Here is a 25,441-nt window from a genome sequence, read left to right on the forward strand (position 1 = left end):
TATAACTTCACAAGTGTACTTCTTTGAAAAAGATCATTGTGGAATAGATTGCTTTGTTTTCTGCTGAGAAAATGCTTGTTCAGTTCTGCAGTCTTTATAAGGTGTTGTAAGAGTCATTATTTGTCCCAAGGCGTGAGTTTGGGGTAGGGGTGAGGGGGGAGACTTTTAATGGCTAGAATAGGAGAATGGAGTTTATTCTCCTGTATTCCTGACTTCCTGAGTTTCCTTAGGCCAGTTGATTAATTTCACTGTGCCTCAGTTGCCATATCTGTGAAGTGGGAATAATAAATTCCCCTGTCATGTGAATGTTGAGAGGTTTAGTTGGTGAACATTTGGACACTCTGATGCAAATTATTATATATATTCTGCACAGCATTATCTCCTGGGGAAAAGTGCAGGATTGGAAGCTCCAAGTAAGAAAATGTCTGTGTGTAGATTCCTTCACATCAGGACTTGTCTTTCTGGCACTGGCACTGGCCCCTTACCTGGCCTATCCTTGGGAGGCTAGGCCATGCACTTCCAGGAACCCCTGTACCTCCCAAGTGGCTGGAATCTCAGTCCTGGTTACCATCGGGCCTCCCACTCCCTGAAGCATCTCTGAGCACTCCAAGGGGGGAGGATGACTCAGTTGACATATTGATATTGCCTCAGGATACCTTTTGTGGCTAGTTTCTATGGAATCAGAGGTAGGATGATATGCATTCCTCAGCCATCCTACCAATTCAGCTCCTGGCTGTGCAGTCCTCACAACCTGTGCTAGCACAGCTCATGGAGTTTATGGCGAAGGTGCAATGCAGTTTGTGCAATAGGAATTGATTTGACCTGCTGTGGTTAGTCTAGTCATACATTTCATACTGGCTTACGTATTTGAGTTACCCAGATCTCCTTTATAATTCTGTGCTACAGGAACTTCTGGGCCACACCATTTAGTCAAAGAATATTAGCTTTCAAATTAAAACAAAATCATATTTTAATGTACTGCAGGTCTTTGTTTTTCATTTTCCCTTCATAACGATTGTTTAATGTTCCCTCTTATACCAATCAAAGGAGTCATTGTCATTATTTTGAAAATGCTCATTCAGGCAGCGGATGCTTGATACTATTTTGAGTGAACTAAAGCAGGATGGTTTGAAAGTACTGTGAGAACAGTAGTCTGCCACGATTCTGAATGTTGATTCTATACAGGCCCTTCAGGTGGCTTCTTATTTTTATGGGGAAAAGAATCACGATGTATCCTGATAAGTTAACATATGCTTTTTCATGTGACGATTTTTTCCTTGAAGTATGGGAATGTTTTATTGTATCACGGCCCAAACTAATTTGCTCTATGCTGAGTGAAGGCATAAGGACAAATCCGCAGGTGATGTGAATCAAAAAAGCTGCAATAATCCTGATTTACACCAGATGAGGATTTTTGCCCCATCATTGCAAGCGGTTACAATTTTGTGTCAGACTGTTCCAATGCCTCAAACAAGTGCAGGACTCTTTTTCAGTTACCTTTTTACCTGATGCATCCAAGCAATTTGGAGTGTCTTATTCATGAATGTTGGTATGGATGTCAACAAAGCCTGTAAAATCCCATGTTCTGTACGGCAAATTCCTGATTTTTAAATTGAAGACATGGTTCACAACAAATGTGCATGTATAAATGAAACCATTAGATTTCTGTCTTTGGAAGTAATCAGCTGCACATATTATGTTCCGTTTGCCTGTCTATGATAACTTATTACCAATAAACATAAGTGGGTAACTGTTACAGCATATAGCCCTCAGCAAAAATTGACAGTGTTAAGAAAACTAAGATTCTTCATTTTCAAATACAGATCATATGCTGTATCTTAAAAATATGGGAAAAATCAGGTCATAGATAAAAACCACAATAGAGACCTATTTATTACAGCTGTTAATGTACCACATCAGGCACTAGACTAGATGTCAGTGTTTAAGCTGCAATCAGTTGTAAAAGAACTAACCAAATTTCAAATGCTAATAGTAAGCTGTTTTAAGAGATGACAATATTCATTTGGTTTAGTAGACATGTACTTGGATTTTGTGTCTTGGATATGGTATTTTTTCCCCTCCTTAAACTGCCATTGAATAGAACTGCATGTGATAATTGAAAACAACTGCATTGCACTGGTATCCTGGCATAGGAGTTGTCTGCATTTTGGTCTGTTTTATATTTAATTTACATTCCTGTATGTGGTGATTTAGATTTTAATTTATTTTTTAAAAAATATCATAGTGAAACTTTTAGTATTTTGGGAATAGGGAGCAACTCATGATTTGATTGCTATGCATTTACACTTTGGATTGCTTTTGCCCTATATTCTTTTTTGCAACTTTTAGAGACCAATTCTGTGAAGTGCCTTTAATTTCTGTTGAAGTCAGTGGGACTGGAGGGTGGTCTCAGGAACTGCTTGGCAGTTTACAGGATTAGACCCAAAAGATAGGGGAGGGGAATAATATAGGTTTTTATTTCTATAAGTGCTGTTAACAGCTGCACTATGTTCTATCCAGACTACACTCTACTTAAGTCCTCTAAAGTGAATGACCTGCATGGGGTCTACCTGTGACGCTACTAGGCTGAACCCAAAATATTCCAATAAAATATTTTTAAACAAACAGCATGTTTGCATTGGCAAACTGGTTACAAATTTAATTCAAATAAGGAAAACTAAGGTCTTCATGGTTTGGTTTCTTAGTTTTACCAAATGTTTATGAAAATGTCTGTGGGTTTAGGTTGTTCTTTCTCTTCCATGAAAAATAAGATTTTCATACATAAATCACAGTTAAAACAATGGTAGCTATTTCATCTATGAATCTGTATCAGGAGGAAAAATCTTTAAAACCCGGTTTGCAAAATATGAACAGTCTTTCAGGAACTTGAACTTCGAGATGATGCGTTTGATTTAATGCAGTTTATTGACTTAGGGAAGACAACAAAAATCTCTTCCTTTTAAATGTTTTTAAGAAACTATCAAACTGAACTGTTCAGCTTCTTCTGAACTGTTCAGAACAACTAATGCTTTCTTCCTTGTTGTCCACACTAACTGGCGGCTCTCATTCTCTGTTATAATTGAGCAGTGCACAGGACATGGTATAGGTATAAGGAGATTTGCCCAGTATTGTTCTTTGCTGCTTTAACAATCAGCAGTGGTGCCAGCGTGGCTCAGAACTCCTTTGCAAAGCGCTATCACTGGTGCACTCTGCTTTCCACTCTAGGAGTAGCTGCAGTGAATGACCTGTAAAGACATTTGGTGTTCCAGCAAAATAAGCAGTTTTGTATTTTTGTATGCATGTAAGGAATCATATTGTTTAGGGATAATTCAAAGCATAGAAATATGATAAAAAGGAATACTTTCTTACATATAAGAGTCTGCTTTTTGGGGGTTGCAACAAAAGCCACACAAAAATCAAATTAGCAGAAGTCAAAAGTGTGGCTTTTTTCACCCATTCTCTGTTGCTTGTTGTCAAGTAAAATCATTTCCCATGAATTTCTACATAAAATACTGTTACTTAAAAATGTAGTGACCTTGCTGGATGTATCAGCTCTGTATTAGATGTTATTAGGAAATGTCATCATGAAAACATGTCCCACCTATTCCTCACATGCCCAGAGACCTGGAGGAAATGAGTGGAACAATTTTTTCTGGCAGTACTCACTTACACACCGGTGTGGCACACGAGTGCCCACTGTTTTCTCACATTCTTTTACTCTCTCCTACAATCCATTTAGCCCTTTGAAAGCCTGGGCTTTTTTGGAAAGTCAACTAAAGTGCTTTCATTGCACATTGTGAATCTGAACTTTGGCAAGACATGCATGATTCTGATGAGGAATGAAAGCATGGATTCACCAAGGGCAAGTCATGCCTGACCAATCTGATTGCCTTCTCTGATGAGATTACTGGCTCTGTGGATGCAGGGAGACCAGTAGGTATGGTATACCTTGATTTTAGCAAAGATTTTGTTATGGTCTCCCACAACATTCTTACAGGCAAGCTAAGGAAGTATGGGATGGATGAATGGACTGGAAGGTGGATAGAAAACTAGCTGGAGCACCAGGCTCAGAGGGTGGTAATCAGTGGCTCAATGTCTAGCTGGCAGCCAGTATCAAATAGAGTGCCCCAGGGGTCCGTCCTAGTTTTGTTCAATATGTTCATCAACAACCTGGAAGAAGGCACAGAGCGCACCCTCATCAAGTTTGTAGATGACACCAAGCTGGGGGAGTAGTAGATACATTGGAGAGTAGGGCTTGACCTAGACAAATTGGAGGATTGGGCAAAAAGGAATCTGATGAGGTTCAATAAAGACAAGTGCGAAGTCCTGTACTTAGGATGAAACAATCCCATGCATCGGTACAAGGGGGGGCGGGGCTGACTGGCTGGGCAGCAGCTCTGCAGAAAAGGACCTGGGGGTTACAGTGGACAATAAGCTGGACATGACCCAACAGTGTGCCCTTGTTGCCAAGAAGGCTAATGGCATTCTGGGCCTAATTGATAGGAGTGTTGCCAGCAGGCCAAGGGAAGTGATTATTCAGCACTGGTGGGGCCACATCTGGAGTACTGTGTTCAGTTTTGCAGTCCTCCTGGCCCCCACTACAGAAAGGATGTGGGCAAATTGGAGAGAGTCTGGTGGAGGGCAGCAAAAATGATGAGGGAGCTGTGGCACATAACTGATGAGGAAAGACTGAGGGAACTGGGCTTATTTAGTCTAGAAAAGATGGGATGATGTAGTTGGGGCTGGTTCTGCTTTGAGCAGGGGGTTGGACTGGATAACTTTCTGAGGTCCCTTCTAGCCCTAATTTTCTGTGGTTCTATGAGAGTTTGCTCTGGTATGCAACATGTACTATTTAAGACATAGGATCAATGTTTGTAACTGCACACTAGATTTTTGCTTTATGTTAAGGGATAGGGATGTAAAGATGCATCATGCAATAGCTGAGATATGCTGCAGGATGTGCTCCCTCTCCTTTGAGGTCCTAACCAGGACACATACTGGTAAAGTTATAGCTTTGCCCTCTTCTCCACCCTGTTTTCAGAGGCTAATGATACCATCAGTGAAGGCTGCTTGTGTCTTCTCTGAACACAATGGTGAGCATTATGTCTAGCTTTTGCCAACAGTGCAAGTGGGAAAGCGAACTCTTTGTGCCTTCCTTTCTATCCTTATGCATTCTTGCAGTATTAGACAGACCCTGGTGTCAAAGATGGACTTATCAGCTTTGTATTTCTTTTGCTTTTTTTTCTTACTTCTTGTAAAAATACCTCAGCATCATGGAAACAGGGGAGCACATCTGTGTCAGTTTACTTGCAAATATAAAAGAACCTGAAAAGGTGGACTTATGTAATAAATTGCAGAAACCAATCATGCTTATTTATTTAGCGTGATTATTATCTAAGTATTTATTTATACATATGAGGGTGGTATTTGTACATAAAACATGTACTGCTATTTACTGTGTAACATAATTTCATTTTCAACAGTTATTAAAAAAAAGTAACTTAATTTGTAGATCTATCCAAAGAGACTTTATACAATGTAAATCCTGTCCAGGGTGCTATTTTTTTGGTGGCATAGCTTCAGCCTGTCTGTGAAGCTCAGCCTCTGGTTAAACAGACCACTGCAGAACCTTTCAATTATGACACCTCTTGCCAAAATGCAGATTTCGTTCCTGAACACACAATCTACGTCCTTAATATCCTCAAGAAATGTGTGGTGAAACTATTAGATTGTCTATATCCAGCTCACCCTTCTAACAAGCTGCTTTTAAAATCTTGAAAGTCATTTTTACACCTTGTAGATTAATGATCTGCGGAGTTTCAACTTGAAAGTCAAAGTTGATTTTTAGGTTTTAGAGTAAACAGTTATGAAAAAAGCAAACTAGTATTAGTTCATGATCAGTATATGCCACAACCAAGCCCTGAGTTAATTTTTATGGGCTGGATATTATAAATTCCTATATCTATAATTTATAATACTAATGGTAGTAATTATAATTAAGGCTGATACACAGTTATCCATACATGAAATGAGTAATATTTTATATATGATTGTCAGCAATGTTGAAATGGTTCTTATGTGTATTTAGCTTTTTATGAGTCACCTCCTTTTTCTGGTTTTCACTTTTGTTTAATGTGGAACTTCTAAGTCCTATTACAACGGCATATCAGGGTTTCACCATAGGGTTCGGTATTAAAAATGAACTCCCTGTTTAGAGTAGCCAGATGGATATGTTTATCCTTCAGATAAATTTAGATTTGATTTTTTTGTTTTGTTTTTGTTTTCCTCTCGGTAATTATGTTTGCACTTTGCTGATCACTAGTTGTACATTATTACAATGGAAGGTGACAATTTGATTGTCTTCGGTTGGAGAAACAAGTAATTTTATATTCTCCAGGCTGTCAGGTAACACTACCTCACAGTACTAAGAGCTCCTGGCAATGTGGTTTGGCACCTATATTTAACTGCTTTGATGCTTGTGTAACCTCTGTTGAGTCAAAAATACTTTGCCTGCTAGGAATGTTTTTTAGGCTTGTAGAGTAAGGTTTTCATTAAATAAAAATAATCCATTACTGCACTGCAAAACCATTGTTTCATGTTATACTGAGGTACTAATTAGGTGGTTTAGTGCAAACTGACTACAGATGAGTCTGAAATTGATACTTCATTTCACTATCTGAAGTGTTCTATTTGGAAATGAGCTTTGAAAATATCAGGGAGGAGGAAATTAATTGTAGATAAAATGTTTCACTCAGTTCTGTGTTAAGTGGGGCAGACAAATAGCATGTGTTTTTACAACTATAAGACTGTAAATGTACAGTTACTTCATTATGTGGATTCTTATGCTACTCCTCAAAATTGACTGTAAGAGGAAAATATTTGAAGACATTACATGTTCCAATATTGAATAGTAAAATATTGAAAGGATTTAATTAACTACCTGTTAGGACCTTTGGCCTAATGACTTTACCTATTGAAAGGAGTATTTCAACAGGCTTTTATACTTATTTCTCCTATAAAGCTGCTTTTTTAGGAAAACTTGGAACTTTATCATATAAACTGTCAAAGTCTAAATATGTTAAAATAAATTCCTTTCAGTATTTTTAGACAATTTTTGTCAAAATCATTTATGAAATCATTGAACAATTGAATCTTCAGTTTAATTAAAACCTTCTAGTTAATGTTTATTTATAGCAACCATTGTTTTTAGTTTTATTGTTAGCTAACCGCTTTAATTTATACTGTATGTTCTGCTGCTTACTGCCTTAAGCAACAAAACCTAGTAAGTTACTGATGGATAAGGTGTTGGTGCACTCACTATTGTTCCCATGAAGGAACGTTTTTGGTAAAGATTACTTGAAGTCAGGGTTTTTTCCTCCCCCCAACAGTAAGGAATTGGATATCTAGAGACACATGGCACAGTCGTAGGACTTTAAAGGCAGTCATCACAGAGAAGCTTATACTAACCAATTAAACAGAGGTGGTTACGTGATGTAACATTATCAGGAGAAACAATTCATGAGTCAAAGCATTCCAGAACATATGAGCTGTAGTCCAGTGAACAGTCTTAAGCTGTTTAAGCAGAGTGACAGCAATATTGTCAGCTAAATATAGACTATAGAAAACATTAACTTTTGTGACTTAAGAAGTACCCATTTCAGGTCCTAAGTGAATATCCTGTATTTCACTGCCCTTTACCTAAATTCTGTATGTGTGCGCTGCTTGTGCAATCTACTACTGATAACATGTAGAGAAAGAGGACCATTCACCTACCATATATAGCTCATATAGGATAAAGACAGTAGGCAATTTAAAATCTGGTTTGCTGCATTTATTTTAAGGGCTTTGACTATCAGGTAAAGAGAATCAGAATTATTTATTTAAGTCTAATATTTTAAACTATATATACATGATCCCACTGAGTAAGTATAATTAACCACAATGGCAAAAGGGAAAAGCTGGTCATTTAAAAAAGATTTTGTAGTATCCAGCTTACTGTGTAGATCCTACGTTGTTTATACATTTGAGATGATGACATAGAAATAGAGTTAGACTCAGATCCTCCTGGATTTTTGGATTTCTGGATCTCTATTTAAATGTTGTAACTCAGGCACATTTCTAGTAACAAGGGAAGTTTGTCTGGTTTGTAAAAAGAAATGTGGGTTTACCCAAATACGTGTGTTTTGGAGGCTGCAGATGCATCATTTAGTTTGATTCTTATCTTAGTTGGACTTTTTTGTTCAGAGTCATACATCTTTCCCTTCTTCCACTCTTATTCCCAAGGTGATTCCTGAAATGACATTTCTCATGAATACTTTACACTTTTAATATTTGAACACTTTACACATATTATCTTGCTCATCCCTGTAGCACCCTGCCGAAGCAGAGCTTGGGAAGATAAAGACAGAAATAAATTGATTTGTCCAAAACTGCCCTGTGACCCAGAGGCAGAGCCAGGACTAGAACTCAGGAGAAAATATAAACTTTTTGCCCTGCATACAAACTGCACTTCTTTGTCAATACCACAAGTGTGGGTGTTGTATTGTCAACCTATATCTTCATATGATTTGTATTTAGGAATATATGTAGGTACGTGGAGTCTGAGGAGAAGCGAGCATTTTAGTAACTGCTTGTTTCTGTTACTAAGGCTTTTTGTAATCAGATGTGAAACGTCATAATTTTAGGAAATAACTGTTTATTTTTAAATGTCAGATGGATTACAGCATTAGCAGCACTAGATTAACAATGAATAACGTTACTGATTTATGTCTACATGCCATTGTTTTACAGGGGCAGAGTTGCAGGAAAAAATGGCTATTGGCACAATATTTTCATTTTTCATACCTTGAAAAGTGACATATATGACATTTCCTGTAACCAGAAACAGGTATCCTTCTATTGCAACAGCAAGAAGCAATCAGTTCTCTTATGTGTTTAAAATGGGGTGAGGCACTTCGTCAGATGGAGTAAATCAGTGTAACTCCAGTAATTCTAGGGAGCTGTGTCAGTTACTGCATCTTAGAATCTGGCCTAGAATTTAGATTTATAGGATTACATAGATGGGAGTAAAGATTGTTTAAGGCATGATCCATGGATGGAGGCCTGAGGTTAGGAGGGGGCCGCAGAACCTACCATTTGAATTCAAGAAACAAGGAAGACCAAACGCTGAAAGGTGATGGAGTCTGCCATGGGGGAGGGAAAAGCAGTCTAGTATCCTGAGGGCAAGCAGATCAGAGATGCAAGACAATTTGTCAGTCTCAGAGAACTGGCTGGTAGTAGAAGGATCTCTGAGTCAGATTGGATGTGTGTGACTGAAGTTAACATTTTGTTGTGATTTTTTGGGGGGGAGAGGATTTTTACATTTTAGAGTGTTTCACTAAAAACTTTAACAAATTCTAAGTTCCCCTGAAAATTTAGAAGGGAAAATTCAATTTTGAAGGTGTTCAAGGACTTATAAAAACTTGCTTACAAACTACTTGGTTCATCAAAGCATTTGAGTGTGCTGTAAGTGAATGGACTTACAACTATAAGTGAATAGACCTGTTAGAAGTACATGGGTCTGCTTCCATATTTTAAGTGAGTGTTCAAATGTGTGTGTCTAGCACTTTGGCAGAGGGTATATAGAGACATTCCAAATGCCCGGAGTCTGTACTGTTGGCAGAGCGCGCTTAGAATATATCTGTACTGAGGTCATAAAAGCCAAGTAACAGTTCTGCACTGCCATGGCTAGGCTGCTGCTAGTACCCAAGCTATCTAGTTTAAAACTGCCAGGCACAAATACAGACAGGGGTAGGCTGCTGTTCTGCAGAGAAGGACCCGTTACAGTAGACTGTAAGCTGAATATGAGCCAACAGTGTGATCTTATTGCCAGTCTCTCCCCCCCAGCAGAATACTGGATTTTATTAATAGTAGTGTCTCTTGAAAATCATGGGAAATGATTTTTCTGCTCTATTCAGCACTGGTGAGGCTTCACCTGGAGTACAGTCTGTTTTGGGCCCTATACTTTGAGAAGGATGTGGACAGGTTGGAAAGATTCCAGTGGAGAGCAACAAAAATGATTCATGACTTATGAGGAAAGGCTAAAAGAACCAGGATTATTTAGTTTGAAGGGCCAGGTACAGACATTACACTTTACACATTACACATTACACTTTTAAGTGATCGGAAACCGGACTATAACAGAACTCTGATCAAAAACTGGTCTATAACTCATAAGAGAACAGAAGTTCAGCATACACAGACTGGTTTAAAAATGACAGAACCAGAATCTAAGATTTTCTCCCCCCACCAAAGGGTGAATGTGGGTTCTGTTTGCTACCAATCTAAACTACGCCGCTTACAGAAAACCATATAATTTAGATGGATTCCACCTTGGGCTTGTGGATTGTCTGTACCTAGCCAAGAAAAGAAGGGGGGAATCAATAATAGTTTTCAAATAACTGAAAAGCTATTATAGGAAGGATGGATATTCTCTGTGACCATAAGGGACAGGACTAGGAACAATGAGTGCGTGTAGATGAAATGGGGGCCCTAAATTGAAACGGCTCGAATTAATGTGCAATATGCCACTGAGGCATGCAAACACCAACACCATTAAAGCAGTGCAAAAGCATTTAGCCCACTTTGAAGTGTCATGCACACACACCTCTTGTTTTGTCTACACAAGACCTATGGTTTCAAACTGCAGCAGAGAAAATTTAGGTTGGAGATTAGGAGGAACTTTTTGACTATGAGGGCGGTCAAGCATTGGAACAGGCTACCTAAAGAAACTGTGGAAGCTTCATCCTTTGAAGTTTTCAGGAGCAGGCGTGACAGACACTTGGCTGGGGTGGTTTAGTTGGGGATGATCCTGCCTTAAGTTGGGTGCGAGACTAGATGACTTTGTGCAGTCCCTTAGGGCGCCTATACATGTGCAGTGAGGCTGCTGGATTGTGGTAGTTACTTTGCTATAACAGACTCCAGCGTCTTGTGTATCAGCATCCCCGCACTGAAAAATGGTGGTAGGGGACTTTAACTAAAGCTCGTTGCATGAGCTTTAGTTAAAGCACCCCCGCCTCCGTTTTTCAGTGTGAGAATGCTGATACATGAGACACTCTGGGCATTTTAATTAGAGAGGCTCTTGGAGTATATACACACCCTAACAGACCTACTTGCCTAAGATCCTGTGACTGTTTCCTCACTTTACTATAGACACATGTGTCACTATACTGTAGGGATATGTATAATATTAGGAGTACTTTGAAAAGGTGGAGTAGAACTGCTTTTACAGTTTCTGGTCAACCACGTGTGCCCTTTGACCTGTGTGTCATTGTTATCCCATAGTTTAGGTGCTTTTAAAATAGTGACTGGGCTCTTCCTTTATTGTTGTCTGTAAAATCATGGCATGTAATTTACAGACATGTAAATGTCTAGCAGCTAAGACACAAAGTATATCACTAATTTCCCTGTAGTTTAATCTTCTTCTGTCAGTAGTGTATGGAAGATTATAGACACTGAATGTGTTTCACTTTAGGTATGTCACCTACTTATTTAAAGAAAGTATCTTTAAATTTGTTTGGAGAGGTTCAGGCCATAGAAAACCCTTAGATGAAAAATTCTATCATTTGTAATTTTGGAAAAGGATATCAAGCCTTACTTTTAAGACAAAGGAAATCTGTGATGTTTGTTTAGAATGACTGATTTCTGATCTCCATCAGAGGACAAGCAAATTTCTTTCGGGGTAAAAATTAAAGATGATGCATTTTGACATCAGATTTGATTTTGCAAAACCCTCATCAGCTTGCTTTTGGCTTTATAACATGGAAACCAAGACTAATTGAAATCAGGGTCCCTATTTACCAATTTCTGTCTCTTTCTCAGCTTCAGTGAGGGCTGGATATATTATTCCGTTTTGACTACCTCCGATTAAAAATGAAGCCCTTGTTGTTTTGGTTTTGTAAAACCCAATCCAGTGTTTATTTTACCCAAATTCACAAAATTGAGTAGGGGAATGGACTTCAGATAAATACTGGCAGATTGTGGTTTTCATAAAGACTCTCTTTCTCAAATCCTTGTAGGTATATTGTTTACCTTGGTAATAGTTGTACCCCAGCTAAAAAGTCAATTTAACCAATGTGACAATTATTTTTTCTCTCTGATTATGTGTGCTATGTAGTCAATATACTGTTATAATGTGAGTGTAATTTCCTCTCTTATTTTATCTCCACTGCACAGTATTATAAATAAACAGCTTTAAAAAAAAAGAAGAAAAAGAAAAGCACCAAACAAATCTGTTGCTTCTTCTTTTAAGATTGTACCACTGTAGACACTTGTTCTAGTAAAGTAGAATTGGACCCACTTGATTGCATTTAAATTTTTCATGCTTCAGCAGTTTGGCTGGGAGCACAGTAAAGAAAAACCCCACGAGCGAGGATAGTTTAGAATAATAGAACTTGATTTTGTGTATTATAGCGGCACCATTTGCGCTGCTTAGTTAGGGTTGTGTCAGCACTTCCATTATAAACCCCTGTTTCCAGGGGTTATAACTAGGGAGACATTTTTTAACAGAAATTAAAAAAAGAGAATCATTTGACTGAATTTAATTTATAATAGAGCAATAATAGAATACAGTAAGATATCATGGAAACAATCAGTGTGCCTAATATATTTTTTAATACTGAAATTCTGACCTATTATGGTAAATGCATTTTTAAACTTATTTTAACTTTAAAATTTAATGCTATTAATGTTTTAAAATTAGCTACTATTTAAAGTCATTTTTCAGTATTATTAACAGAACAACTGGTTTTATAGGTTGAATAAATAAGATTACTCTGATAGGTCCTTTTCTCTCCCCTTTGCTTCAATGGGAACATTTGACCAGACTTCAAAGAAATGATTGGTTATATTTTATCTTTGGTTAGGGCTTGATATTGCAATCTTATTTGTGCAGAACTCTTAATGAGGTAAACTGGACTTCTACATGATCATAATATGGAGAAAATGATGCTTGTATTACTATTTAATCTAAGACAGAAAAGGGAAACAACATTTTTGGGGAGACACTGAAGCTACTAAGTGTATAGGATTGTGCTCATACTGGTATATTTTAGAGATAACAAATTCTCTTCTATATAGTTAACTTTAAAAAGTAATAATATAGATACGTATATAAAATATGGAAATGGAAGAGTATATTACATTTAATAATGTGGGGGGGGGGGAAGGGGGGAGCTTCCACTGTACTGCATTCCAAGTAGGTAGCTTTACTGACTGGTCACTTGAGGAATTACCAAAGCCTGTTTATGAAATAGAGGTGAAGCCTTTCTAGACTAATTATATTCAGCATGTAATTTCTAAACTTCACTCTGAATTTTGATTTTCAATTAACATTCCCAATTTGAAGATAATTTTCTATTTAATGTAATTGCAGGAAATAATTTATTGGCTGATTAAGACTGAGGGCCCAGCCTTCCTTAAGAAAACACTCCCTAACAAACCAGCCTTTAAAGCCAACTCATAGGTTTGGACAGATTTTGCCTATTTTCACAGCTGCACAGTTGTGTTTAATTAGGATTGTGAACTATTATTCATTGGTGCAGTTTGTAGTTGAAATTATTCTTAAGAGACATTTTCTGTTCTGGTTTTGTGTCATGATTAATTTATACTAAAGAAACAACCAAGGCTGTTGCATTGGAAGAGGCTTGTTCAGTCTGTAACAGAAATGGTGTTTATTAAGGAGGTGAAAGTCAGTGGAAATCCTTTATTGTGATTTTTAGTTTTAATGCTCAGTTTACAAATTGCATAAAATCATATTAAGTTTATTTATGTTTTCATGTGAATGGTTAAATCAACATGAATTTTAATCAGGAAAGTGGAAATAATTTTTTTATCTTACCGAAGGTCACAGAAATAGAAACCTGAACCCCTTGAAATACATAGAAAAATCAGCTCCTAGCTTGTTCCTTGCATCACAAACATTTATTATTTCAGTGTAGTAGGAGGGTTAACACTGCGTTTAAAATCATTGTTTTTTCTCATTGACAACTTTAATATTGGGCTTCCACTCATACTTAGTCAGGTTCCCTTAAAGGAAATACAAACCTTTTTTCTCCTACTAGTATCAAGTTTAAGAGGCAGGATTATCACTATTTATAGAATGGTTTTTCTAAATAGGTATCAGCATTTTAATATGTTTCAAAGCACTTCAAAGCTTGTAATACTTTTATTTAGAACTGTGCATAATTAGATTAGCTGATCCTATATTAATTTTTTTCATTGTAGGATACTAAATCTGAGTCCCCTCATTAATTGTGAGAAATTTAGCATTAGCTGTTAAATCCTATGTGAAACATGGGCTGGCTGCTACATAAAAACTACTGTTTAAATTGGAATTAACTTAATTATTTTTCTTTGCACTTGATATTTCCTTCACTGTAATATTCATGAAAGCATGTGACAGATTTGTAAATTTAACTGTTAGTCTCAGATTTCCAGACCCTTTAATCAGTATTTATTTGTCTGTAGAAACAGTACTAGCAAGTTAATGATTTGCTAATTTGAAAAATGCTCATGTGGTTTCCTATGTTAACTGATTTGTGCATTTTTAAAGAAATGGTATGAAATCAATTATTGTTAAAGAGCAATTAAGGTGGAGATCTTATTCCTTAGTTCCACAGCAATTTCAGTATTAAAGATATTCTAAAGTTACTAAAAACTGGCAAACTGGCAAAGTGTCTTATATAATATATTTTAGCTGTCCTTTCAGGTTATTAACAGCTGCTATAATAGTTGCAGTTAGTTTCATTAGAAAATTTATAAATGCATTTTAGAATTTTGAATTGAAGTAATTTATAGTTTAATTCAAGTACAGGGACTATAGTCAAGCTGTGCGTTGCCTATGGAATGGCATTAAGATGCGATTATTGGGAAAATGACATTTTAAATAAATAAATATACTTATTTATTAGAGTTTTATATTCATATTTAACCAACTTCTTTTCAAAGCATTGTATCTTGCATTTGATGTGTAATATAAAATAAATATAGAAATGTAATTATTTTGGGTAGTTAAGCTATAGAAGATTGCCTTAAAATAAATTCAGTAAACCACTTACAGTTCCTTGACATCTTTTACATTAATATCTCAGGGCCTTTTCAAAAGATACTACTAGATACTAAATTAAAATTTAGGAAAAAGTGTTATCTTCTTTAGGAAAACAGACAAAACAAAAATACTTATTTGGCATAAGTTGTCTGGTGCCTTAGAAAGGAAACCAATGCTTAAATCTAAATCTAAATCTATGAAGGAAACCAATTCCACATGCACGGGACAAAATAAACAAAGAGCCTGGGATGTGATCATGCAAACTCCTTATCAAAGATGTATATCCAGATGGCACAGTGTTATATAGAAATATATTTAATGCCAGATTCAGAGCTTCTGAAGAGCCTGTTTGTTGGCCAAGGGCCTGATCCAGTGAGTAGTCCAGTTGACTGCATTGGCACTGCTGGAAAACTAAGGACTGTCTCTAATGTTGCATATTTAAGCTTAACGATAACATTTTATGTTTGTCATCTTTTGTTGTTTTGCAGAAGAATGTCTTCCAAGCAGGCCACCTCTCCATTTGCCTGTGCAGCTGATGGAGAGGAAGCAGTGACCCAGGACTTAGCATCACGAGACAAAGAAGAGGGAAACAATGATCAGCATGCGACCTCTCATCTGCCTCTGCACACCATAATGCACAACAAGTCTCACTCTGAGGAATTACCGACTCTAGTCACCACCATCCAACAAGATGCTGAGTGGGACAGTGTTATCTCAGCCCAGCATAGAATGGTAAGTTTCTTACTTTTATAATGGCTGCTTTCTTAAAGTAAAAAAATCCAAAAATGCTTTGCCTTTCCTTTTGAAACCTTCTATTAGTAAGATGTCAAAATCAGTAATATGTCAATATTAATATGGTGTAATTGTAAATTACAGTTGTATAATCTTATTAAGTATACAGGTCTATTTGAATGAGGTCATCTGATGAGTTCACCTTCAGGAAGGAAATGCATCTATTTTTCATGTTTTCAATCATCCTTTGATTTATTTTATAACCTCTCTACCTTGTATACTTTTGCATTAATTTCAGACAGAAGAGTGTAGCTCATAACTATCTGTCATCTGCAAGAGTCTGCACTGAAGGAAGAAAAACCTTAATATGTTTCTAAAGTAGGAGCTGCTCCTATTTATAAAATGTATTCAACTTCAGATAATAAATCTTATGTTAGTTTCTTCTCTGAAACTCACCAAATATAGAACATTGATAGTCTGCCACCCTACCAGGGAGGCTGGCTTCTGGGGTGACACCACAATTCATTTCATTATATCGGAAATTACATCTTTTTTTTGTGAAAGGTTTAAGGAATTGGTAATTGCATATCAAGACTTTTCCCTAAGAATTCAAATCCCAACACTTTTGTTGACAATCAAACATTGTTACCATCTCCCTTGTGGTTTATATAAAATGATTTTGGGTTGTCAGTTCTGCATAGACATCAGTATCCCAAAAACTCTGTCATGATTTAAATTAGCTGGTAGTTTCAGGAAAGGCCAAAAAGGTGAATGGGCATTCTTTCTTTGAATTTCTTATCCTTATATTTGTCCCTTCTGAACAGAACTAAGAGTCTTGTTACATGCTATACTTTGAGCCGCATAAATGTTTATTGGTATTAGTGCTAGCTCAAGTTTGGAGCAGTCACATGTTCAGGCCATCAGGGGCCTGGAGGAATGAAAGGTATCCTCCCCACCCCCGCCCCCTAGGGCTCCCTCTGCTTCCCTCTTCCCCCTGCCCCTCAGGGTTCCACCTCTTGCTTGCTTGTAGCTGCCTGTGCTGTCTGTCCTGGGGAGCGGGCGGGGAAGGGACCTGCCTGCTATGCACAGTGCTGCAGCCCAGCAGGGGTGGCCAGGCTGGAAGACCTGCCCCCTCTTCCCCTCCCCTCACTCCAGACAATGCAGGCAGTCACTAGTAAGGGGAGTGGAAAGGGGAGGTGAGCAGGGATCTGGGGTGCTGGGGAGGGCAAGTGGGAGAAGTGGGCCTGATGCAGGCCAGTAGGCGAGGGGGAGTGGACGGGGTGTTTACATTAAGGTGTGGCTTAGTGGCTACACCTTAGTGTAACACAAGCTTCCTAACACAGATCAGAGATAATCCTGTCGTGGAGTGGCATAACTGAACGACATAATGAGTGCTTTAAACTAGTTTTGGGTGTCAGTGTGTGGACAGTCCAAGTGTTAAGACCTCCAGGAGCAGCCCAAAATTACTTTGCAGGAAGGCCCTAAAGCACATGGACCTGGCAGTTGCCAGTGACTTTTTTCTTTGGGTATAGAACTCTGTTCTCCAGCGAGAGATAGTTAGCTGTTTGCCTGAAGTCAGGGCAGATTTGCACCTTATAGACTAAATAAATTGGGGATGAATAAGCTTCCATAAGCAGAAGCTTACTTTATCAGATGCTATGAAGGAACTGTAGGAAGCAGAGCTTCGAAATAGAAAGCTGTGATTACAATACAAACGATAGGGAAGAGGGCAGAAAAAGAAAGGGCACTTTTGGGAGAGACAAAGTGGGTAGGAGGGAGAAAAACAAGACAGTTAACCCACTGAAGGAAACAGGGTTTATAGAAGTGAATCCAGATAATAGGACAGCAATCTGTAGTATTGGTCTAGACCATACATACCCCAATCCATTCTGTGGATTACATATTGTTCTGCAATTTCCCAATCAAGTTGTTTTTTAAAGCTATCACCCAAGTATATACTTTTTAGAAGATAAACAACAAAAATACTTATTTCATAATTTGTTTAGAAAATAATAGTAGTAATGTTGGGATCCTTAATTCAGGCAGATTTATGATTTTTGGAAGGAAGATGCTAAACAAATATTTTTGTAAAATTACTGAAACTTAAAAGATAATATAGTTGACTTATATGATATACGTAGAACAGGAAAATGCTATCCAATCAGTGACCCATAAATTGTCTGCAGAACCTAGTGCGGAATTACCAAGGGTCTGATGCTGCAGTCTGAAGCAAGCAAAATTTTCAGACTCATATTGAAAATATATTTAGCTACCTTTTTGTAACTTATTAATACAAAACAGTAGCTTGGTTTGGGAAAGACAGGCTGTTAGTCACAGAACACTGAGGTACATTTATTACCTAAGTGATGTATATATACCACTTAGACAGATCCTAATTTACTCGTATATTTTCTCAAGAAATGCAATAAGAAACATATCACAATTATTCTCAGATAGTTTCATTTTACTAAGGAAACTCAGGTTGACTGACCATGTTGAGAATTTCAATATATTTATATATAAAATGCAACAGCCTTGTTCCTACTCATTCCAGTGGACACATGCTCTGTGGGAGGTAAAATTTCCGAACATCAGTGCTGTTTGTTGATGAAATAACTCTGTGTCCTGTGGGAAATGAATTCCCAACCCTCTGGGAGTCCCTTGGGTATAGGCTGTTCATTCAGGTTGTTGCTGAGTTGACCCAAGTCAAAGTATTTGAGCCTCACATGACATGATCAAACATTCTGCTCACACAAATTAATTTAAAATTATTTTATCTTTACAATGACCAAATGCAATTTCTATTTTCTTCCTTTCTGATTGGCTATCATGTCAACACTTGCTTTACCTCTGGAAAGCCACGAGCCACTCTCCCGCCTATCATATTTCAGAAACAGGTGCATGTACTGTGCTGGAGTGACTTAGCAGTTTGGGTTCCCTGGTTTCAGAAAATACTCCATCGTATACTTAAATAAAGTTCCTGAAAATCATTAGTTGTTCCCACAAGTCCCTGGGGACAAATCTAGCAGTCCCTATTTAGGCAGATCTCAGCTGAATTAAGAGGAAGTAGTATGAGCTGAAGTATGAGCTGGATGTGACTTACATGGCCAGACCAGAAGTGGAAATGGACATTGTAAGGCTTTAAACATCAGACCACCTGCATTTAGTACAGAACTATATTGTATGAAAAATGATGCCCCAGTTGATCTGCTATAAAAACTGATAGTTTAGCTAAATTTAAATAACTTTGGTGGTAATAACAGAAGTTGAAAATATTTTCAATTTCTTTTTAAATATTTAATGACAACAATGTGAGGCTATCACTCTGAATGAGGTGTTTAGTATTTTTAACAAAGAGCTAAATGATACTTTCATCTTTTTCATGCAAATGTCATTATATCCTGGTGATTGAATTGTTATACTAATCTGTAACTGCTCTGCCCTTCTGGCAGACATTGATTCTTTTGGGAAAGGGTTAAGAGAGTTCTGCTGACTTGTTGATGCCAAAGGTGATCCTTACTCAACCCTCAGGCTAGGGGCACAAATTAAACATAAACCGGTGTAAGTAATCAGAAACTGGTTCAAATCTGTAACACAACAGAAGTTCAGTGCATGTAAATAGCTTTCAAAATGGCCGAAACCAGTTTAAGATAAACCTGGATGGATGTAGTATCAGACTTAACTGATTTAGGTTAAATTGGTTTATTGAACTTCTGTTCCAGTTCCCCTCCAGATTCAAGCTGTCTGCTCCAGCAGAGCAGGGAGGAAGGCCCTAGTGCCCCCCCCAGCTTCTGGCCTAGTCTACTGCAAGCATGTGGCTGCATTTCTGGATTCAAAGGTGTAAATTTCCATTCACTTTCTTATTCAATCTGTGCAGCCTAAATTAACCTGCAGAGATTGAATCGATTCAGCCTTGGGCTTTTTGACTGTTTGTACTCAGCTTCAGAGTTCAGGAGTGTGTCTCCACGGGAGAGAAATTCTGAAGGGTAGGCCAAGCAGTTGTGAGATAAGAAGTCTAGGAGCAATCAAATGGGGGGAGAAGACTTCAGCAGCATGCTGTTAATTTCTTTGCTTAAAAAAAAAAAGCTGACTCTACAAGGGCAATTAGTTTGGGATGATTTCCAGAGTGTAAGCTTTATTTTAGAGCCAGTTGGGAAAGACACCTGCTTATAACTTCGTTCACTGAAAATAAGAACCATGGTGGCACCACTAACATGCATTCTATGGGTAACAGTAGTAAAGTAAAAGGGTGCTGCATCTTCATATGTTAGGGAAAAATTTTGCCTTTAATATCGTCTCTAATTAAGGATTCAATTCTGAATGAACTGTGTCCTAAAATTTAGCAAAGACCACATTGGGAATTTGTGAGAGAATATGTTATGTAATAGGCAGCCTGATATGGCTCTGAGAAGAAAAAAGATATAGCAACGTGAAAATTTGTCTGAAAAAAAAATGTAGCTGTTTCCAGCATTTATTGCAGGCAACACTTCCTATAACATAAGATACCTTTAAATCATATTGTTCATTATCTTAAAAAAAAATACCACACTGGCTAGAAATGTTTTCAAACTTTCACTCCCTTTTGATATCAGGCATTGCTTTCCACTGAGTCCTTTGTGTATTCTGAATGTCTGGAAGCCAAAATATTTTGTTTTAACTCCCACTCTATAGTATTTCCCAGCTGTGTACTTATATGGTGTAATAAAAGGATTTAACAAATGGGAAATAGCAGCTGCGTTTGGAAATTCCCTTTGTGCTCCCTTTTCATTTGACAGATTCAGCAATGTGTAACAACTGTAACGTCAGACCTGTAATGACTTACACTGCAAGTATCAGGTCACCAACCAATTTGATTTTACAGGCGGGAGGGCAGGGGAGATGAACCAATGGAAGAATCTGGGCTTGCAGTTTTCTGTAGCTGCAGCTGAGCTGGAGACATTATCACTTTATTTTTAAGTTTACCTTAAATGCTTTGACCTCCAGCAATTTTGATTTCATTTCTGTTTATAATTGTGCAAGAAAATACATATAATTCTAGGACAAGAATCTAAATACTCTGTTTTTAAAATACACTTGGGGGAGGAAGGAAGGAAAGGGAGAATTACAAAAATGGTGCTGGCGTGAGGGTGCAGAAGCCACGCTTCGTTCTTTCACGTGGGAGGGGTTAGTGAGCGGGACATACCGAAGCTTGTAAATTGCATTCAAAACCTGATTTCTTCGTGGCAACAGATTGAGAGCAGTTGGTGCTACAGGAACAGGAGCATGGAGAGGAAAATCATAGACTTAAATACTGTGGCTAGATTTAAAAAGTAGCTGGATAATTTTATGACAAATAATATTAGTACTGGTAGCTAGCCATATAAAGGAGGTGGTAATCATGATTTGTACTTCATATAGTGCAGGGGCCAGGAAACCATTTCCTCCCTTGCACCTCTTCTACATGTAGAGCTTTGCAGAATTTACAAGGTAAATTATAAGGCTTTTATCTTTGTTCTGAAATATCAGGTACAGGCAGTGTCAGTGACAAGCCATGAGCATAGATGAGCAAATGGTATGATCTACTATGACAAATTGTAAGGTATGTTCCCATAGTTCTAAATGCTAGAGATGAGCTGACCTGGGGTCCTGAATTCAAACACCTTTAATTTAATCAAATTTGGTGTCTGACTTAGCTTGCAGGATCCTCTCCGTGAAAGGACAGCAAAAAGCAAACGGCCAGATGTTGATGATATCCCCAGTATGAATCATGGTTTTTGGAAGCTGTAAAGGAACTGCAGTAGCCCTGGGGACAATTCTTCTTCGCAGGATCAATGTAGTTGACAAATGTGGCCCTTTCACTACTCCTCCTTGATCCCCTAATTCCACAGCATTGCAGTGGCTGGTACAGGAATATGGCACAGGGAGTGCTGTGAGCAGGTGTGGGAGCTGTCATAGTCTTTGCACTTCAGGTATTATGAGACGTGGAGTCATACAGAGACAGTCATGGGAAGACCCATAGCAGAATGAAAGCAAAAGGAGGGGTATGATCTGAAAGAAAGGTACCGTGCCCAGGGGATAGAAAACAGATTTGGGGATAATAGCGTTTATAGTATTAAACAGACTTGGGCCTTTGGAATTTCATCTCCTTGGATTTTTCTGTCAAATAAGAATACTCATATTTTGTATAATAATGTCAACTGGTTATATCCATTGCATATTTCAAGTTAAGCCATTATGTGTGTGCACATAACTCTCATCATTGGCAATGGGGGCTTTGTACACACAGATGGAAGAGACAAGATCCCAGACCATCTATTGTATTTGCTATGTTTTAGGCAGTTTTTTAAGTCAATGACTGACCAATTTAAGTTTCTATAGCTTTGGCAAAACGATTAATGTGAGAAAGATAACAGAAACTGGGTTGTTTATGTCAATCTCAATGCCTCAGTGCTGATAACCAGAAACAAACTGATACTAGCTTTCCTTGGTATAAAAGTAGTTTTCTTTTAAAGGAATGTAATTGGCTCAGGTTTTTCAGAAGAGATAATTCAATACTTTTCAGAAGTATTAAGCTGTGTCATGGCTGCTTTATATTATACCGTTATGTAGATTCTTGGCTTCAGATTCTTCAGGTTACATTTATAACATTAAAAACAAATTTTAATTGATTTGGCAGCTATGTACAGCTATAAAATGAACCTAATTTAAACACCCCGAGTTCTAGCAGTTGCCCCCCAGTTTTGCAACTTCAAGTGTTTTTACTGGCTCTGTCACTACCAGACACCATTATTTACACAAGCAAATCTAAGTTTGGTGAACATCAACTGAAAATCCACTATTATAGTTGTAATATTCTTTAGAGGGTGCCAGGCAATGACTGGAATAAATATCTAGATAAACAGATAAACACTTTCACACACAATTTCACAGATGCAAAGTCTTAGTGCTAAAAGGCAAATTGCACACTTCATTCTATTTTCCCTAAATATAGAAATCACTATGGGCAAGTACATTGGAAAAAAAAATGGTATTTTTTCAGAGGCTAATATTGGTACTGGAGTGGTCACAGATTCTGCAGACCTTTTGGCATGTACTTAACTTGACTTTAATAGGACTATGTATGAGCAGAAAATTAAGTACATGCTGAAAGGTTTGTGGGATAAAGGAGACTGGATTGGAAAACCATTGATTTAAAAATAATAAAACAAAATTATTCCTTAATAAAATGCAGGGTTACATTTTTTGTACAGATGGCTAAAAAGAGGCTAAATGTTGTTTACTAGGGAATCAGATTATATTTTACACAGAAGTGATTTGTACTATTTTAACTGATTCATGATACTTAACATGTTTTAATATACAGTGTTACTTTAAACATTCCTGTGATTTGGAAGAATATTGTCTAAATTGAACTGAGCATCACTTGAATACCTCACAGAGAACTTCTAGGTCCAAATGTATACACATCTTATCCCTTTCACTTATTGGAACATATCATTTTAAGCAGTGCCTGAAAAGTTTTTTATTCAGTTCTGTATATTTACAATGTATTTTTCAAAAGTAGAAGCATTAGCATGCTCTAAATTGTTTGATTTTTTTTTCCTTGGGCAAGAAGGAATCAGGTATGCATGCTGATTAACACACTCCAGTCATTAACATGTGATTATGTGGGCTGCATATTGAGCACCTGCCAAAAGATAAAATCCAGCACTTTACTACATCTGTGCAAGGACTTTTTGCATTTCTTTTGTACTTTGACAGCTCAAGAAAAAAATCAGGCTTTGGTATCTTTGTTCAGCATAATAAACTGTGTACATAAAGCATCTTCATGGAGCCAGAAAAGATACTTCATATTTTTATTTTAATCTTTGAGGCCATGAAAAATCCCAGTGATTGGGACTTACATAGCACTGAGTGTAATATGAATCTCCTAATGTACTGTATCACTGACATTCACATGCAGTTTACAACATTCCTGCATGTTTATAAGGATTATCTGTTCTGGAATCCAGCCAATATTCTCCTAATTTGCAGCAGTTTTATGTGATACCTTTATGTCTCATAAATGTCTTGTTTTTATTTCAGTCTCTCAAATGTTTCATCAGTGTTTACCTTAAAGAAATACAAGTAGTCTCTGCATCAGGCTAGTTTGCTGTGCACATGCTACTGCACAGTAAAAAGGAACACAGAAAACAAGTAACGCATACCATGTAACTATCTAGAAAGAGGCATGAATGCGGTTGATCTTGCTAAAAATATATTTTTATTCTGAAATGATGGCATGTTTTACAGTGGAATTAACTTTACGTTGGACCAGCAAAAAGTCTGATATGAAGAGGTTCAGTGTATACAGGGGGATCTAGAATACTGACCACAAAAACACCATTTTACTTGGCTGCTTCAGGCCACATAAATCACAAAGTGTTGAAGTATCTGTGGGCACATCTACACCTTGTCCTACAGCGATGTAGCAATGTGCTATATAACTGTACAGGGTGCTATGATAACATAGTGGTCACATGTGTCTACACGTGATCAGCAGCTACGTTGCTGTAGCGGTATGCTCCACTGGTATAGTGCACCGCCACAGCAGTGTAGCAGCGAAATCTATTCACCGTGCACATGGTGCAGTAACCAACCATACTGGGTCATGCTTTAGTATTTTCTTTAGAAGTACTAAAGCACGGCGGTGTAGCAACGTTGCCATATGACAATGTGTAAACACACCCTAGATACACCAGACAGTAGTTGGTGCTAATCAATTGAGTGTAATCTTCAGGCATTTTTGGTTTCAGATTAGATAATAATAGAATGCTAAAATCTCTTTCTGTGGCTGTTTAATAAGTATATGCTTTTTAGAGGTGGCTTCACCTTCATCAAGGCTTGACCTTGATGCACAGAACATAAACAAACATTTTAAATCAACAAGAGCACAGTATAACGTAAAACATTGTGAATGTCTGAATATGCGTGAAAGGCATACTCTCAAATGTACTGCTCAACATACCTAATGTCATAGTGGACAGCATTTTCCCTCGTTCACTTTTTTTACTAAGAGAAGATTTACCTAAATGTAGTGGGAAGGAAACAGCATGTCTTGGTGGTATTGAATCTGTATTGCCAAGCAAAAAGCCTAAAAATGCATGATATACTGGATTCAGAGAAGTAGGAGAAATCCTGAAGCACTTGGCCCTGATGCATTAAGATATGAGCAGGATATCTTCTGAAGATGGCTGCATATACCATGTCAGTGACCATTCACTTCTGTACACTAAAACCACTCTCTGTTCTGGAATATACCTGCTCTTATTCATAGGAAATGGTTTTTAAGCAGAAATGGTTCAAAACTGGAAGCTTTTATCTGAGATGCCCTTTACTTCAAATTTGAGAAGATCAGTTTTGTCCAGTTTTACCCCCAGAAGGGATGACTTTGATTGACCAAATTTTACATGAAGCAGGAAAGACCCTAAACTATTTCTTCCACGTACATATCTAATCTTGCCTTTAATGCTTTTATCCATTGTATCACCTTAATTTCACTATACTGTCTTATTGTCTTATCTTCATACAGTCTTTATCAAACTAAGTCCTTTTTCCTTCGTATTTTAGTCCATTATTTCTGGTCTTAGAGCTAGTATAGAGAGT

General features: G+C 37.5%; 1 protein-coding gene across 7 annotated transcripts in view; it reads left to right on the forward strand.

Annotated features, from left to right (window-relative positions):
• Positions 1–25,441, forward strand: part of SOX6 (SRY-box 6) — a 528,512-nt gene that overhangs the window by 166,840 nt on the left and 336,231 nt on the right. For all 7 annotated transcript variants that reach the window (XM_019551786.1, XM_019551785.1, XM_019551787.1 and 4 more), the window contains one exon: positions 15,574–15,817. In XM_019551786.1, the coding sequence (XP_019407331.1) occupies positions 15,578–15,817 (240 nt within the window). In that variant the 5' untranslated portion in view covers positions 15,574–15,577. The remainder of the gene's footprint in view (positions 1–15,573; positions 15,818–25,441) is intronic.

Source organism: Crocodylus porosus, unplaced genomic scaffold, assembly GCF_001723895.1.
Source record: "Crocodylus porosus isolate Cpor-Errol unplaced genomic scaffold, CroPor_comp1, whole genome shotgun sequence".
Taxonomy (NCBI): Eukaryota; Metazoa; Chordata; order Crocodylia; family Crocodylidae; genus Crocodylus; species Crocodylus porosus.